This window comes from Miniopterus schreibersii, assembly GCF_964146895.1.
Source record: "Miniopterus schreibersii genome assembly, chromosome: 17".
NCBI classification, from domain to species: Eukaryota; Metazoa; Chordata; class Mammalia; order Chiroptera; family Miniopteridae; genus Miniopterus; species Miniopterus schreibersii.
In genome coordinates this window covers 15,650,149-15,665,837 of record NC_138117.1, presented here as the reverse complement: position 1 = coordinate 15,665,837, position 15,689 = coordinate 15,650,149, and the positions used below count along the sequence as shown (strand labels likewise).

The 15,689-nt window shown below is 43.1% G+C and overlaps 1 protein-coding gene across 1 annotated transcript in view; it reads right to left on the bottom strand.

Moving 5' to 3' along the window:
- Positions 1-11,973: 11,973 nt before the first annotated feature.
- DEPTOR (DEP domain containing MTOR interacting protein) overlaps positions 11,974-15,689 on the bottom strand; it is a 94,459-nt gene continuing 90,743 nt past the window's right edge. Inside the window, exon 9 of the mRNA XM_081117088.1 lies at positions 11,974-13,537. Coding sequence (XP_080973214.1) covers positions 13,409-13,537 — 129 coding nt within the window. The 3' untranslated portion in view covers positions 11,974-13,408. The remainder of the gene's footprint in view (positions 13,538-15,689) is intronic.

Sequence of the window (15,689 nt, the reverse complement as noted above, 5' to 3'; positions counted from 1 at the left end):
AAGGCTGCCGTTTTCTGAGAGGCACAGATGGCTCTGAGGTTAGAGAGCTCTCTGCAGTAAACACTATGTTCCCTGTAGTGGCAAGGGGCGCATTTCGAAATCGCCTTCTGCTGGGCCCCTCCTCTCCAGAGCGCTGCTGGGCCCCCACTCTCCAAAGCGCTGCTGGGCTGAATGGCTTCTTTGGGTGGGAGCCCACAGTCACCCAGTCAGCTCTCCACACATTTATCCACCTTCTTTTCTCCTGGGGAAGGGCTGGGCTGGGGATAAGCAGACTGCCGGTGGGCCTTAGCCACCAAGAGTTTTACCACGTGGAGAGGGTCATCCCAGGCTGGCAGAAGGTAGTGTCTGTCTCTTCCAAGTTTCTTCGTAAACGTTGTGCTTTCCAACAACAGGGCTGAAACAGGAGCCAGAGGCGGCAGAACTAGGAACCTGGCCAAGCCGGGATGGAAGGAAAGTCCCCCTCCAGCATCCTCTCTGGCGACCCTTTGCTATAGAGTCTTCACTTCCCTTTCTGTCCTCTCAGTCCCCATTTCACACTCCAGGTGCCCAGTGCCCTCATGACTCTACCAATGGCCTTTTGGGGTAAGTTCACTTATTTGTGAAGTGCTAGAGGCTAGAGGAACACTGAGCCCTGGGCTTCCCATGTCTCTAATGGACTACTAGACACTACACTGTGAAGCGATGGAGCAATCCAGTCTGTTAAAGTGGATTGCACAGGGTTTCCAGGGTTTCAGAGTTCATGGTTTAACCCACTTCCCAGCATCTGACTCCTGTGTTTTATGTTTCCATACTGCAGCGGAATTGGCAGCAGGCGCTCCATAAAAGGCTGTTGCCGTGGGTATGTATGGTTTTGTCTCCCAGAATAGCTCTTCTCTTTGGGGAAATGCTGCTTTAAACTATTGGGACTATTGGTTCGTAGTGTTCCTATGTCTTCAACACAGGAAGGGCATATGACCCAAGATAAACCAATGGCAGGACTCATTGCTTTGTTCACAAAGATCCCGTCAGGGATGGTCATGTGACAGAGCCCAGACTACTTGGGATTCTGGGGCAGGAAAGTTCCCTGTGGGTGGAAGAGTGTCCTTTCCTGTCTAATTCTTGAGTTGTAAGAATTGAGCCTGAACCTTCTGGCAGCTGTGTCCCTTCCCTGCTCCCTAAGCTTATGGGAAGAAAGCCCACACAAAAGAAGGAGATTGTAGAGAAAATGCATCCTGATTTCCTAACACTGGGATGAGCAGACATCCCAGCTTGCCTAAGGCAGTCCCACCTGCGGCCCCAGCTTCATCATTAACAGCTCCCTCTTTCAGGCTCAGAAGTGTTCCAGGTGGGTGATAAATTGTATAATTATTGCAGTGTGGTCAAATCAAGCAATATAGTCTTCTCCTCCCCCTAAAGTTAGTTCAAGCTGGGGTTTTTTGTCATTTGCAACCAAAAAATCACTCTGGCCCTGGCCACTGTGGCTCAGGTGGTTGGAGCAGTCTTACTCTAATGTATTTTTTGCCTTGTGTAGATTATGACTTCGGGCTCCATCTCCTATTTCAGATCGTACAACAGCAACGCATCGTCTTTCCGCCGCTCGGGTGCTGGCCCAGGGCTCTATTTCCTGTGGGTCCATCTTCGTGGACTCGCCAGCAGATACAGCCTCCCCACGTGAATTCCTCTGTGCTCCTTCAGTTACACAGTTTCGCACCCACACTCATGTTTACACTTGCCCCATCCATCCCAGCCAGCATTCCAGAGATAGAGGTCAGCCTTCCGTAAGAGCTGGAGGGGGCTGCTAGAAGCTGATAAGGAGGAATAACAGATTTTAAGTCAAAATGGGGAAGGAAAGAAAGAGGGAAAGTCCGTTGGTGGTTAAGGGAACGAAAGGCAAAGGGGACCAAAGGGGATTAACCTTGCACTCTAGCTCCCAATCAGCACACATTCTTAAAAAGGAAGCTGGACTTGAACTTAGTCCAGAGACTAGACATTAACCGTAAAGAAACGCTGCACCAAGAAAGGAGAGCATTTACCAAGACGCTGAGCGAGCACTGTTTTTGTTTTGCAGTAGAATTCCCTTTGGGGTGGCAGGGGTTAGGGGCGGGGAGACTCCAGCAGGCAAATGAGAGGCAGTCTCTGTTCTTCAGGCAAGGGATGGCCTCAGCCCTTGCAGAACCCTCCCATTGTCTGACCCTGCCAGACTTGCCAGGCACACCAATGCATGCTTTGTTTCTGGACTTGCTTTCTTTCGCATTAAGAGGTTGACAACATCCAAAGGCATGCACGGTGTCATTGATGTGAACAGAAGCTACTTCCAAGGAGTAAGAAGAGGGTACTTCAGCTTGTGCTTGACCATGGCTGAAGGGGGATGTATGCTTCTGCTCCTGCTTCACGCAGCTGGGAGCTGGAGCCCGGAAGCCCCTATTGTGTGCGCTGTGTTAAGCAACTGTAAATATGCATAGCCATTGAGTTTTCCTTGTTCTGGGCACTGATAATCTTGGGTTGTTAAACAGCCACATTCTCTCCTGAGAGAGCTCTGCCATGGTCAGCAATTTAGCTAGAATGTCGAGATAGCCCTCGAGAGCCAGATAATATATTCACAGTTCTAAGTGAAAACTCTAACACACTCTTCCTGACTTCTGATTCAGGTAAGAACAGCACTGTACATGCAAGAATGAAGAATTTGTCAGGAATTAAAAGATACCAGCAACTCTCACATCCTGCATTTCGATGAAAGCTTCTTTTCCTGGGTGTGTATGTGTGTGTGTGTGTGTACACTCATGTGCGCAAGTGCAAAGTCCAGCTAGAGCTGGTTGTAAGGGATGTAGGTCAAAAGTTAAATGGAGTTGATGAAACATTATGAGATTCATTCCAAAGTGCTTACTTGGTGGGGGGAACACCTGCAATAATGGCAACATTAAAATTTTTAATAAAAAAAAAGTGCTTACCTGCATTCAAAAATGATTACTGGGGATACTGTGCATAAAGTAAACACTTAGCAATGTATATAAAACATGTAGCATGTGTGTGGCCCATAATGGGCATTTAATAACTATCGTGACTATTACTTCCAGAAGCCAGGTTCCCGGGGACTTGCCTGATTCCTGTTAGGGTGGGTCTGTGTCCTTCTATAGAAGGAGGACCCTTTGCCGCCCTGTCCTTGTCGTAGTCCACTTTCTTCCCTCTTCCCTCCAAGGAAGATGCCAGAATGCAGGTCTCCTGTGCTCCAGCAGATGTCAGCCTGGCCTCACTGGAGCACCTGGAGAAACCTAAGACATAGGCCTTGCTTGCCGGGTTCCTGAGGGTGGTGTGTCTTCTTCACAGGCCATCTAGGAAGGCAGGCAGGAGAGAGGAGTCATCAGCAAGGCCTCTATACTAGGCTCACTTCCATCTCAGTAAAGTACACGGTGAAGCTGAAGAGATGTGTACAAACACGCTTCTAGGTAACAAGCGTTCCTTGAGAGGTTATTGTGAGCCAGGAACTGGATCGGCTCCTGGAGATACAGGACTCGCTGATGTCTTATACTCTGAGCTTCCAGAAGGGCACGTTACATTGTGGTTGACCACCCATAGCGATTAGCACTTAGTACAGCAATAGGAAGCGTCGATGTCATGTGTTGAATGAATGAAACGAAACGCATACGTGAAAGCAAAGGTGTCTGGGTGTTTGCTTGCAGAAGGGTATCTAAGAAGGAAGCTGGGGAACTAGGCACTCCAGACCCAGTTTGGGAGCAAGAGAAACCCTAGGAATGAGCCAAGCGATAGGTAGGGATATGGGGATTGAGGAAAGCAGGGGGAATCCCTGATGTCTGTGGATGTAATAGCAGCCACCAGGGAAGGAGAATGAGTCCCAGGTCACTGCTGCTCAGGGGGAGGCAGGGTGTGGTCTCCTGCAGCAACATCAAGAAAGTGGAGTGCTCTTGTCCTGCTGAAGAGGCTCAGCAGTTGAGCATCGACCTGGGATCCAGGAGATCGCGGTTCAATTCCCGCTCAGGGCACATGCCCCAGTTGCGGGCTAGGCCGTCGATCAATGACTCTCTCATCACTGATGCTTCTCTCTCTCTCTCCCCCTCTCCCTTCCTCTCTGAAATCAATAAAGACATATTTTTTTAAAAGGAGAAAAAGAAAGTGGAGAGCCCTCAGGGAGCACATTCTGGCTCGAGGTGGTTCTCAGCCACCACCTGCGTGTGATCTTGTGCTCCCGGGCAAACTGGGTGGCCGTGAGAGGCAGACACCGTTAGCAGTCAGAGCAACTGGGTTCCCATTCTGGCTCCACTGCTTGGCCCTGTGTGTGACCTTGTGCCACCAACTTAACCTCCCTAGAGAGCTGAGTTCCTTGCCTATAAAATGAGGATTTTACTAGAACCTACCTCATGAAACTGTGTAAGGATTAAATGAGATCATCCACCAGAAACATTTGTTAGAGTAGCTGGCATATATTTAGACTGCAATAAATATTACCTATTATTATTAGTTTTTCTAAGACTCTTTCTCCATCTATAAAATGACAAAGTGAACCAGCAAATGTACAAAGTCTCTTACAGACCAAAAAAAAAAAAGGCACTGATTTCATGCTTCTGTTTCCATTTATGCAATAAGGTGGGAGCGTGTGGAGTCTGGGTGAGCCAGTTCTCTGAGGAAGCAGGAAAGCAAAGGTGGACTTGAGTGTGTAGAGAAATCAGTGAGTGGATTATCGTCGCCTGTGATGAGAAACAATGTCTGCTTAAAAGTAAGAGGGTCTATATACTACCTTCTCCGGTTCTACCTCAAGCAAAGCCCTAGGAGCAGTTTCTCGCATCTGCTGGAGCTCAGCCTGGCCGAATGAAAGTCTGAAAAACCAGGGGTTCTTTGTCTAACAGATGGGCTGGGCTGACGTTCGTGGATCCCAGTCTTCCTTGTAGCTCACAGCGCTTGTTTCCCTCCCTTTCTGCTGATAACACCAGACCTGCAGTCTCCCTGCTTAATAATTAACTAACCTTCACATTCCCATGTCACATGGTCCTCGCCACACTTTGTGGCCTTTCCCAGCGGCAGAAACATCCAGATCGTTTAAAATCTGGGCTCGTCGCACAGTTTTGGCTACACTTACGTACACATTTTCAAAGCTGAGGTAACAGAACAGAGGCCCTTCCTCTCTCTTCCTTTCTCTCCCCACTGTCCTGTCAGCCCACGTCCCATCCACTCGGATTGGACCTGGAGAAGTGTCACCAGCCACCTTCCTAGAGTTGCTATTCTGAGTTATCCTTTGTAGACCCAGGCATTCCAGACGTCAGGAGGAAACAAGTTTAATATTTAACCCCGAGGGAGCAAAGGGTATTTAGAATAAGATCCGGAGTCCCAGGAGGCAAAGAGAGAAAGTCACACAGGCAGAGAGGCAAAGGAAGAGTCATCGTCCGGATGTGAGAGCAGGAGAGGCCCAGCCAAGCTCCTCACAGAGCGCTCTGAGATCCTGCTCAGGACATTCATCAGATGTACAAGGCAAGCAGCGGCCTGTGCCTCCGAGCTCTGCCTGCAGAAAGCTGGCGCTAACAGAAGCCAGGGCGGTGGTTTTCCTTACGTAACTCCAGCAAGAATCTCCTAAACCTCTCGACTTGGGGAGCTTCCCACAAAAGACAAATGGAATCATGTCTCCGTTAAAGTGGACTCAGGAAAGAGACTCCTTTATAACCAAGACTAAGTCTCCAATAGACCCTGAGAACTACAATTTGCCATGGGATGGGAAGCACAGCAATTGATTACTTTAAAAAAAAATTATTTACTTATTTTTATTTATCTTTATTGTTGAAAGTATTACAGATATCCCCCCTTTTTCTCCCCATTGATCCCCTCCACCCTGCATCCAAGCCCCTCTCCTCTGGCAAACAACTGTCTGCTCTCTGTATCTATGAGTCTGTTTTTATTTTGTTTATTTTGTTCTTTAGATTCCACATACATGTGAAATCATATAGTATTTGTTTTTCACTGTCTGACTTATTTCACTTAGCAAAATACCCTGTAGCTCCATCCATGCAGCCACCAAAGGTAAGATTTCATTCTTTTTTATGGCCAAGTAGTATTTCATTTTGCGCATGTAACATAATTTTTTTATCCACTCCTCTTTTGATGGGCACTTAAGTTGCTTCCATAGCTTGGCTATTGTAAATAATACTGCAATGAACACCGGGGTGCATATACCCTTTCAAATTAGTGTTTTGGGTTTCTTCAGATATATGCAGTCTATCTCAATTAAAACAATGAAAGTGTATATTGTCGGTGATGAAAATATGTAGAGTCAATACATAGAGGCAATCTTATGGATTAGTGTGGGTCTTACAAGGTGACAGAATTTTGCATGTATGGTGGTTATAATAATAATAGCTATCAATAGTAATTTTTGGAGGTCTACTGACCTTTAAATATATAAACTCATTAATCTTTATAATACCTGTATAAGATTATTATACCATTTAAAAGTAAGGAAACCAAGGCATGGAAAGATATGCTGGAAAAAATACATTTGTTGGTGTGAGTTTTGGGGCAAGACATAACTTCCCAGAGTGCTTTTTTTTTTTTTTTTTTTTTTGGTTTAGTGGACATAAAAACAAGAGAAACACTATTATTATTTACTATAGGTCAGGCATAGGAATAAGCATTTTACATGCATTACCTCATTTAATCCTCACAGTAGGCAAATGGGGTAGGTACTATTGGCCTCATTTTACAGATAAGGAAACTGGTGTCTAGAGAGGTTGAGTAACAACTGGATGTTCTCTTATGTGCTAGAGCTGGGATCTGAATCCAGGTCTGTATGTCTGTAGAGCCCATGCTCTTAACCCCTATGACTTTTCCTGCCTCAATGCCTTTAGACTTGCTATTCCCTTTGTCTATAATACTTTCAGATTTCTCTAAGGCTGGCTCATTCCCATCTGTTACGCATTAACTCCTAACATCAGGTTAGCAGAGGGTTGTTCGGTTTTTGCTCAGGGCTGTTGCATTGTGTAACTCCAGGGGGTGCGGTTCACATAGAATGTAATGGGGTTGGACTGGAGTAATGTGGCAACTCCAATTTCTATCATCCCATCTGGTTTTATTTTACTTCTTAGCACTTACCCCTATCTAAAATACACTATTTATTTATATAAATTATTTACTGTCTGTGTCCCCTAAAAATACATGAACTTCGTAAGGTCAGGAACCTGCCTTATTTATTGCTGTTTGTCAAAGACTCAGTGGCAGGCCCACAGTAGGTGTTTAATAAATTATTTTTGGATATTCTTGAATACGTTATACTGACTTCCAAGAATCCTTTCCTCATTAGAATCACAAAGTTGTTGTAGGACAAAGTTTCAAAACATCCTTGGAATCATGAAGGCATCGATGTAGTAAGTTAGGATTGCATGCTACTTCTTACGTTTTTTGTGTTTTAAGTTTTATGAGCTTTGCAGCAAATTAGGACTCTCAGTATCATTGACCAAATAGGCATTTATCTGACAAAAATTAAGACATCTCAGAATATCATGTGTTGGAAAAGATACTGATCAACATGTATCACTTTTATATTTTGGATGAGAGTGTACTTTGGTTCAACCACTTCGGAAGCTAGTTAGTTGTGACCTTGTAAAGTTAGCATTCACATTTCACATGGCTCAGCAATTCTCTCCCAAGTGGGTACCTATGAGAAACTGAATCATCTTGCACCAAGAGATGGTGCAAGATTGTTCATAGTAACCCCATTTATGGCAGTAACAACAATGGAAATAACTCAAGTGTCTAATGACAAGAAAATAGACAAGTTACGTGTGCTCTAGAAACTTTCGAAGCCTTGAAAAATGAATTTACAACTACACATAAAAATCTAGAAGAACCTTAGTAATATAATCCCAAATTAAAACAAGCAAGCCCCAGAAGATTATATAAAATCTAATGCTCTTTTAAGAATGTTTATTTAAACACCCCTAAACTGTTTAGAACAAAAAGAACAAGAGAATGGTAAACGCAGCATTCCCCACGGTGGCTACCTTGGGTGGGGGAAAGGAGGGAAGACTGGGAAGGAGAACACAGTTAAATGGCAGTCGTTGTCAGTGTTCTGGTTCTTGGATAGTTTCTGGCATTAAACCTCCTGCTTCAACACCATTATTTCGTATTCCTCCCTCTGCATGGAGACAATTGTAGGAGGTAGACCCAAAGGTGACTCTTACAGGATAAGCTGGACCCAGGGGCATGTCCGCTCAGCTTTGTATTCCCAGGGTCTGTGTACAGTATCCAGCAAAACACAAATCCTCAGTGAACAAATAAGTGAATAAATATGAGAAAAATGTAAAGTTCTTTTGGTTAATACTGTGTGTAATCCAAGTAATCACTCCGCGCCAGACTTTACCCTGCCCCCTACACATAGTGAATTATGTAACCAATTTCCTAATTCATTGAAAGTAAAAAATACTGGCATTTTCCCAGGGTAGTAAAAAACCATAGAGCATTTCCCATATAGACTACTTCACAACACTCATCAATACTAGGATGTGTAGGGACAAAATGATTTCAACTCAAATACAGTACAGAAAAAGCTTTTTAATGCACTTATTTTTTTTCCAGGCAAAAAAGCTTCAGAAAACATCCATCATTAAGTAGTTTTACAAATGGCACTTTTGGCTACATTAGAGAATTGGAGACGAGTCCCATGTGTTCTTTTCTGATAGGTTAGCAGTTGATCAGCTTTATAAATGCAACCCTTTCTTTCTTAGAATAAAAAATAGCTAATTTGTTCTAAAAGACAAGAAAAGTGAAACCCTAAAGTCACTGTTTTAAAAATTTAACATTTATTTCATGCTCTACTATCTATTTTCACCTTATCAGTTTAAGTATTATACTACAATTTTTAATAAAGGGAGAACATAAATTTCAATCTAATTTAAAAATAAGCATATATACTAAGTACATATATTAATGCATTTAACAATACCATACACTAACTTTGATGATGATCTTCATTTTGGCACACTGCAGATTTGTCCTTTTGGTATTGAACTGAGGAAAAACATATTATACCTGAAATTCTGCCTTAAATGAGTAAAACCATGGTCAATGATATCAGTAGACTCCAACCAATCAGCAAAACTGAAAAGAGTTATTCTGATCATTTATGAACAAAAATGAAAATGGGATTAATACTCAACAGGAGAGAATAGTTAACATTATTAGTTTAAAATAGGTCCTGAAAGTGGATTATTTTCACAGCATATTTGAAAGGAATGAGTATCTGAAAATGTAAGGCTCCTCTTTGAACTGAAAGCAATGATTTTAATTTATTCATTGCTGCCACTCCAACAGTCACCTTTAAGATGGTGTGAAGTCAGTCTCATCTAATCTACTCAGACATGGATATCTTCTTCATGTTACCCATCATTTCTCAACTAGTCCCCCGATCAATTTATATAATTATTTAACAGACATTAATGATAAAACATCAGACAGTAGGATCAACCTAAAAGGCAACTGCATTTTTCTCTCTACAACAGAATTAACAAACATATCAAAAGTGTTTTCTCTGGGAACGAAGAATGCCATTTCAGGGATTCTAATGAGTGAAACCTTAATGCAATACACTGCTACACACAGACACACACGTACATTGAAATAAAAGTTCTTAGAAATACTGCTTACTGTTAATTGATAATAATTCTTGGTGTTACATTTAGGGATGGAGTTTCTAAAGGTTAAAGTAGTTCTACTGTCAACATACCACATGAAATACTTATATTTTTTTAAAGGATAATTTAACAACCTGAGTCAATTAAAATGTATACCCTTCACCCACCTTTACAGGTACATGGCACCATTCGCATTTTATAAGTACCCCAAAGCCAAAGGCCTGTTTTCACCAAATTACCCTACACTGCAGAACACCAGACTGGAAATGACATAGGATTGGGGGCCAGGAGACTGGAGTTTGGCCCAGGCTATGAACCCAACAAGCCTCATGATTTTGGACATGCCAGCTGACGATTTCACACCTGCTTTCTCATCAACAGGACAGGAAGATTAAACTGTGTGCTCCATGGCTCCATGTAGCACTATCATTTTAGCATTTTCTGACTTTGAAGTTTTTATTAGGCACTGGGCTTTATTCACAACTTAATGTTACACTTCTACCCAGTGGTTGGTCAGTAATTTGCATCTGGAGAGCTGAAGTCTTTCAATAACTGGGCAACTCCTTAGTCCTTTATTCAAAAAATAATGTGTACCTACTCTTGGTGGAGTAAAAATAGCCACAAATTCTTTATAGCTCCTCCCATCAAAGGTAGAGGCTACTTCCCTATCTCTTGATTCTTTGTGACTTGCTTTGGACAACCAAATGCTATGCAAGTGACACTGTGTGACTTCCAATCAAGTCCATGAAAGGTCAGGCAGTTTCCATTCTCACCCTCTTTGATCTCATGAGGCCTCATGAGGAAGCCTGGGCTAGCTGTGGGGAAAGGCCACGAGGAATGGAACTGAGGCACCCCAGCCAACAGCCCCAGCCAACTGCGAGACATATGCATGAAGTCTTCCAAGATCAGCCAGCCCCCCACCAACTATTCACTGACCACAAATGTTTGTGTAAACCCAATGGGTACCACATGGAGCAGTGGCTGGCCACCCCGGCAGAGCGCTGCCCAAACTGCCAACCATAGATCATGAGCAAATAAATAATGCTAGAAGGCATGTTTGGGGGTGGTTCGTTGGGCAGCCATGGAGAGCTGCCACACTACTGTGTCAGGGCTGCGCTAGGCGAAGGGAATACCTGGGTAAGAAGACCCGTCCATTTTCTGCAGAAGCTTAGAGTATAGTTAGGGAGACAGACATGCAATGCGACAATTTCAAAGTAAATGTCACCAGTGCTGGAATTATAGGTGGTTGGCGCATGAGGGTGCATGGGAATTTAGAGAAGGAGCGTGAATCCCAGAAGTAGGGAGCTGGAAAAGGTTTCTCAGAGGAGACAATATCTAATGGGAGTTAATGAGACAGATTTTTCCAGGCAAAGGAGATAGAAGGATATTCCAGGGAAGAGAAGCTGCATGTGCAAAGGCTGGAGGGAGCTAGATAGGCCCCGCAGAGGGGTGGGAGCATTCACTTTAATCACAGTGCGAGGATGCCACGGGTGGGCTGGAGGAGTAGCTAAGGTGAAGCTCTCTTTGCCCTAAGTAGAATTCTCTAGCATTTGGCCTTTAAACTGAAAGTGATGAGAGCCAAAGGAGAAAACAGTCAGTCCCTCCCTCCCTCCCTCCCTCCCTTCCTTCTTTCCTGTTGATATTCATACAACCAAAGATATCAATGACACTGCATCAAGTAAATTTCGCAGGCAGGAGGCTCTGTGGAGTAAATAAAGCCGGACACTGACTTCTCTGGTGCTTAGACTGGCTAAAGGGAAGTGATATTGTGCCAGGGTCCAAGATCAAGGGCATTACGACATGGGAAAAATGTACAAGTAGCAGGCAAGAAGATGCCATTTCCCGAAAGGTGGTCCCTCTCTTGTCAATTAATGAATACCTGGGGACAGAAAGCATTTAAGGCTCATCTTTGAAAGCTGTTATAAAAATTTTTAAAGCCACACACTTACTAGTTGTGTGGCCTTGAGCATAAGACGAACCTCTTTGTGAGTCAGTTTCCTCAGTTGTGAAATGTGGACAATGGCATTGACCTCACAGGTCAATTGGAATAAGCAATGTACAGTTTAGCACAGCACCTGGTACAGAGCAAGCCTTCAACAGAAGGTCCCTACAGGGGGGAAGGCTGGGGGGTGGTAACATGGGCTTTAACATTAAACAAACCCGTGTTTGAATCCAGGCTACTATCACTTAGTAGTTCTTGCAGCTGGGTGAACTTAGACACCATTTTTAAACTTGCTCAGACCTAGTTTCCACAACCGAAAAGAGGATAATCCCTGCCTTGGGGGTTGTGGCGGCGATGAAAAGAGATCATATTTGTTAAGACGGTGGCACAGAGACTGGCATACAGTACAAACACACATACGATCATGTGTATGGAGATGATAATATTTCTCAAATGTAGATCGACAGTATTAATAGTAGCCATTCTATCTTACTTTGCAACCCTAGTCTCTGACTAAAGCTATAGATCAGAAATGTTGGATTACCAGAAACATATATATGTAGCATATTTAACACAGTATGTCGATTCCACCAGTACCAAGACATTATGATAACCTATCACAAAATAATGGCTGAGGTACATCATTCATATTTTATTTTGTTAATACATAATAGGAAAGTAACCTCATCGTTCAGAATGCATTATATGAAATGAAGAAGAATTCAGCATTCCCTGGCTCCCTAATTTGGCACTTTGAGGAATTTCCTCTATACACCAAGCCTCAAAATTCATTCTTTTCTAGACCAAAAAAAGAAACATGCATATATACAAGCGAGCTGCAAAGTTACAACACAAAGCCTGCTTTTTGGCGAAAAAGAATCCTGCCAAATAAGCAGCAGGCCATTTCCTTAGAATACGTTCTACTAGAAAGCTAGTAAATATTCAGGCCAATAAGGCAATGTCGTTTCAAGTTTTATCACATATGGGCCAAGTTCTAGAATACTTCACTTAAGAGGGGACAACCTCAAAGTGAAATCTTGCCAGAGGCTCGATTCTGAAGTCTATGTGTATGTACAGATGCCTCTGTTTTGACATTCAACACATTCAGCATTAATTCTGGAAGATGCTGTAGCTGATAGAACAAAATGATTTCGGCTCAGACAGACAAAACAGAGCAAACAAGTTTAAGTAGCATCTCCCTATCTACTCACCCATATCATCACAGAGTTTTTGTTTTTTATCTAATGCCATAGTTGAAAACATATGTTAAAAGTTGATACTAAGGGCAGGAATTAAGAAAAAGCCATTTTTTCCATGGCTTTTAAGCTCTTGAATGCTTTAGAACCCCCTTCAAAATGCTAATCAACAGGCACCACTCCTGTGCTCGTTGCTTTAATTTGAAGCTCGGTGAAATCTACATTCTCTAATAAACAGTCCCATGCTCATTTCGGTGAGGATTCAATTTAAAGTCTATGAAAACTCCTCTACTGACTCTTAACGAAGGGGATTTTAGCATGTTGCTGTTTTGGCTAGAGAAGCATTTCAACAACTTTCTGCAAGTTAAGATAAGAAACAGTGGATGAAAACTACAAACAGAGATCAGGTAAAGCAATTCTACCCAGTAAGAAAATTCTGTCTCAGATCTTTTCTACACTGACGTAAGCTGTTGTCTGTAAGATGTATTACCCGGTTCTTCCACTTCATACAGTGTATGGAACTCAAATTCAGATGTGTGTGTGTGGAGGAAAGATCTGCACATCCAGGGCCGCCCAAGTGCATGGAAGTCTGGTCCTTGCACTGCTTCGCGTTGTCTCGGTGTCGCTCCTCCGCAGGCCCCTCGAAGCGCCGGGGGGCCACCCACTCAGCACTCTAACTCCTCCATGACTTCCATGACAATGGTCCGCGGGCCCGTCAGAATCAGATTGCTCACGGTCCGGTAGTCCACATGCAGCACGTTGAGCCCGTTGACAGAGACGACAAACTGACAGACCTGGAGGCAAGACAGAGAAAAACCAACTAGTATAGCTTCTGGTTTTCACGAGCTTCTAATAAAGATGTTGTATAGTTCTCACAGGTCATGTCATTCTTTTTTTTTTCTTTTCTTAATTTTTAATTGATATTTAGAAAGAGGAAGGGAGAGGGAGAGAGAGAGAGAAACATCGATCGGCTCCCTCCTGCACACTCCCTACTGGGGATCGAGCCCGGAACTCAGGCATGTGCCCTGACCTGGAATCGAACCAGCAACCTTTTGGTGCACAGGTTGACACCCAACCACCTGGGCCACACCAGCCAGGGTCGTCACGTCATTCTTAACATACCCAACCATACGCAGCTGACACTGCAATTCCATAATTTCTAAGAAACTACATTTTTTCTGGAAGGCAATGTAACAGAAAAAGGATTTGTTGTGTCATTCTATAAAATTGGGTTTAAATCCTAACTCGGCAACTTACTAGATTAAGCTATAAGTATTTACATTTCTGAGCTTTACTTTTCTCAACTCTGAAATAGGGATGATTAATAATAACAATACCGCCCATAAGATTGTTGTAAGAATTAATGAGGTAAAGTATGTAAAGTTTCTACTATAGTGCTCTGAACCTATGGGGTACTCAATACATGATCACAGTCACAGTATTTATGGCTGTTATTATTCATTTGGACCTAATGTATAGGGAGACCTATGGCCTGGTATTCCCAGGACAGTCCTGTTTTATACCTATTGTTCCTGCATAATTATTAGTAGTGCCTCCTTTGACTTGCCAAGGTGTCCCAGTTGAGATAATAAATTCCACACATTTCCCTATTTCCCATCCTTATGAAAATGGATGAGACCAACAAAGGTCAGCTTTTATGTGTGTGCTTTTTAAAACTGATTTTAGAGGGAGAGGAAGGGAGAGGGAAAGAGAGAGAGAGAAACATTGATGTGAGACAGAAACATCCATTGGTTGCCTCTTGCACACACCTGACAAGGGATCTAGCCCGAAACCTAGGCATGTGCCTGGACAGGGAATCGAACTGGTGACGTTTCGGTGCATGGGATGATTCTCAACCAACTGACCCACACTGGCCAGAGCCAAAGGCCAACTTTTATATTGTCAGTGTTACTTAATCTGATAGGAGAGAGAATTACAATAAGAAAGTAAAAAGGCATCATCCAGTAATGAGAGGCCACTCTGGGTATGACATCTGGATATGTCATAGGGACTGGATACTGACCCACAGCCACAGCCACAAATGGAAGTACTTCTCTTGACGTTGGTGGTGGCATCAGGTACTGGGCACTTTTCATTTAGCTGACACGCATGAACAGATGGCATAGCTGTTGTGCGTCTGAAGATGTGGATATTCAATATGAGTGATTTGATTATGTCATTCAAGTAGAAAAATGGAGAGAACACAGATCTCCAGCTGTCAGCGATATGAGCAAAACAGAACCAACTGGCACATGGTAGGTACCTGTGGCAAACTAAGTAATACCCCAACCCCAAAGATGTCCACCTCCTAATCCCCAGAACCTATAATATGTTAGTTTATGTGGTAAGGGGAGTTAAGGTTGCAGATGGAACTGGGTTGCTAATCCGCTGATTTTAACAGAGGGAAATTTCCCTGGTTTATTTAAGTGGGCACAGTGGAATCACAGGCAAGAAAGTCAAAGGCAGACGTAGGAGAGGTTACAACAGAAGCAAAAGGCTTCAACAAGGAAGGGGCCAGGAGCCAAGGAGTGCGGGTGGCCTGTAGAAGCTGAAAAAGGCAAGGAAATGGATTCTCCCCTCAGAGCCTCCAGCAGGAATGCAGACCACCTGCTGACACCTTTATTTCAGACTTCTGACTCCAGAACTAGAAGGTAATACATTTGGGTTGTTTTAAATCAACAAGCTAGTGTTAATATGTTACAGCAGCCATAGGAAACTAATAAATATTAGTCTCGAATGAATTAAATGAATACATGTAATAAGCAAAAAAGAAAAAAAAGCACAATTAGGGTTGAACATGAAGGGTTTCTTAATTCTGATAATTTATCCCTTCACTTACTGGGTGGCTTTTTGTGTCACTTAAAATCTTCAACAATATGTAAACTTAGATATTTGTTTCAAATTGTTTCCTTGAATGAGGCAAACACCAATAACAAAAAAGCGATT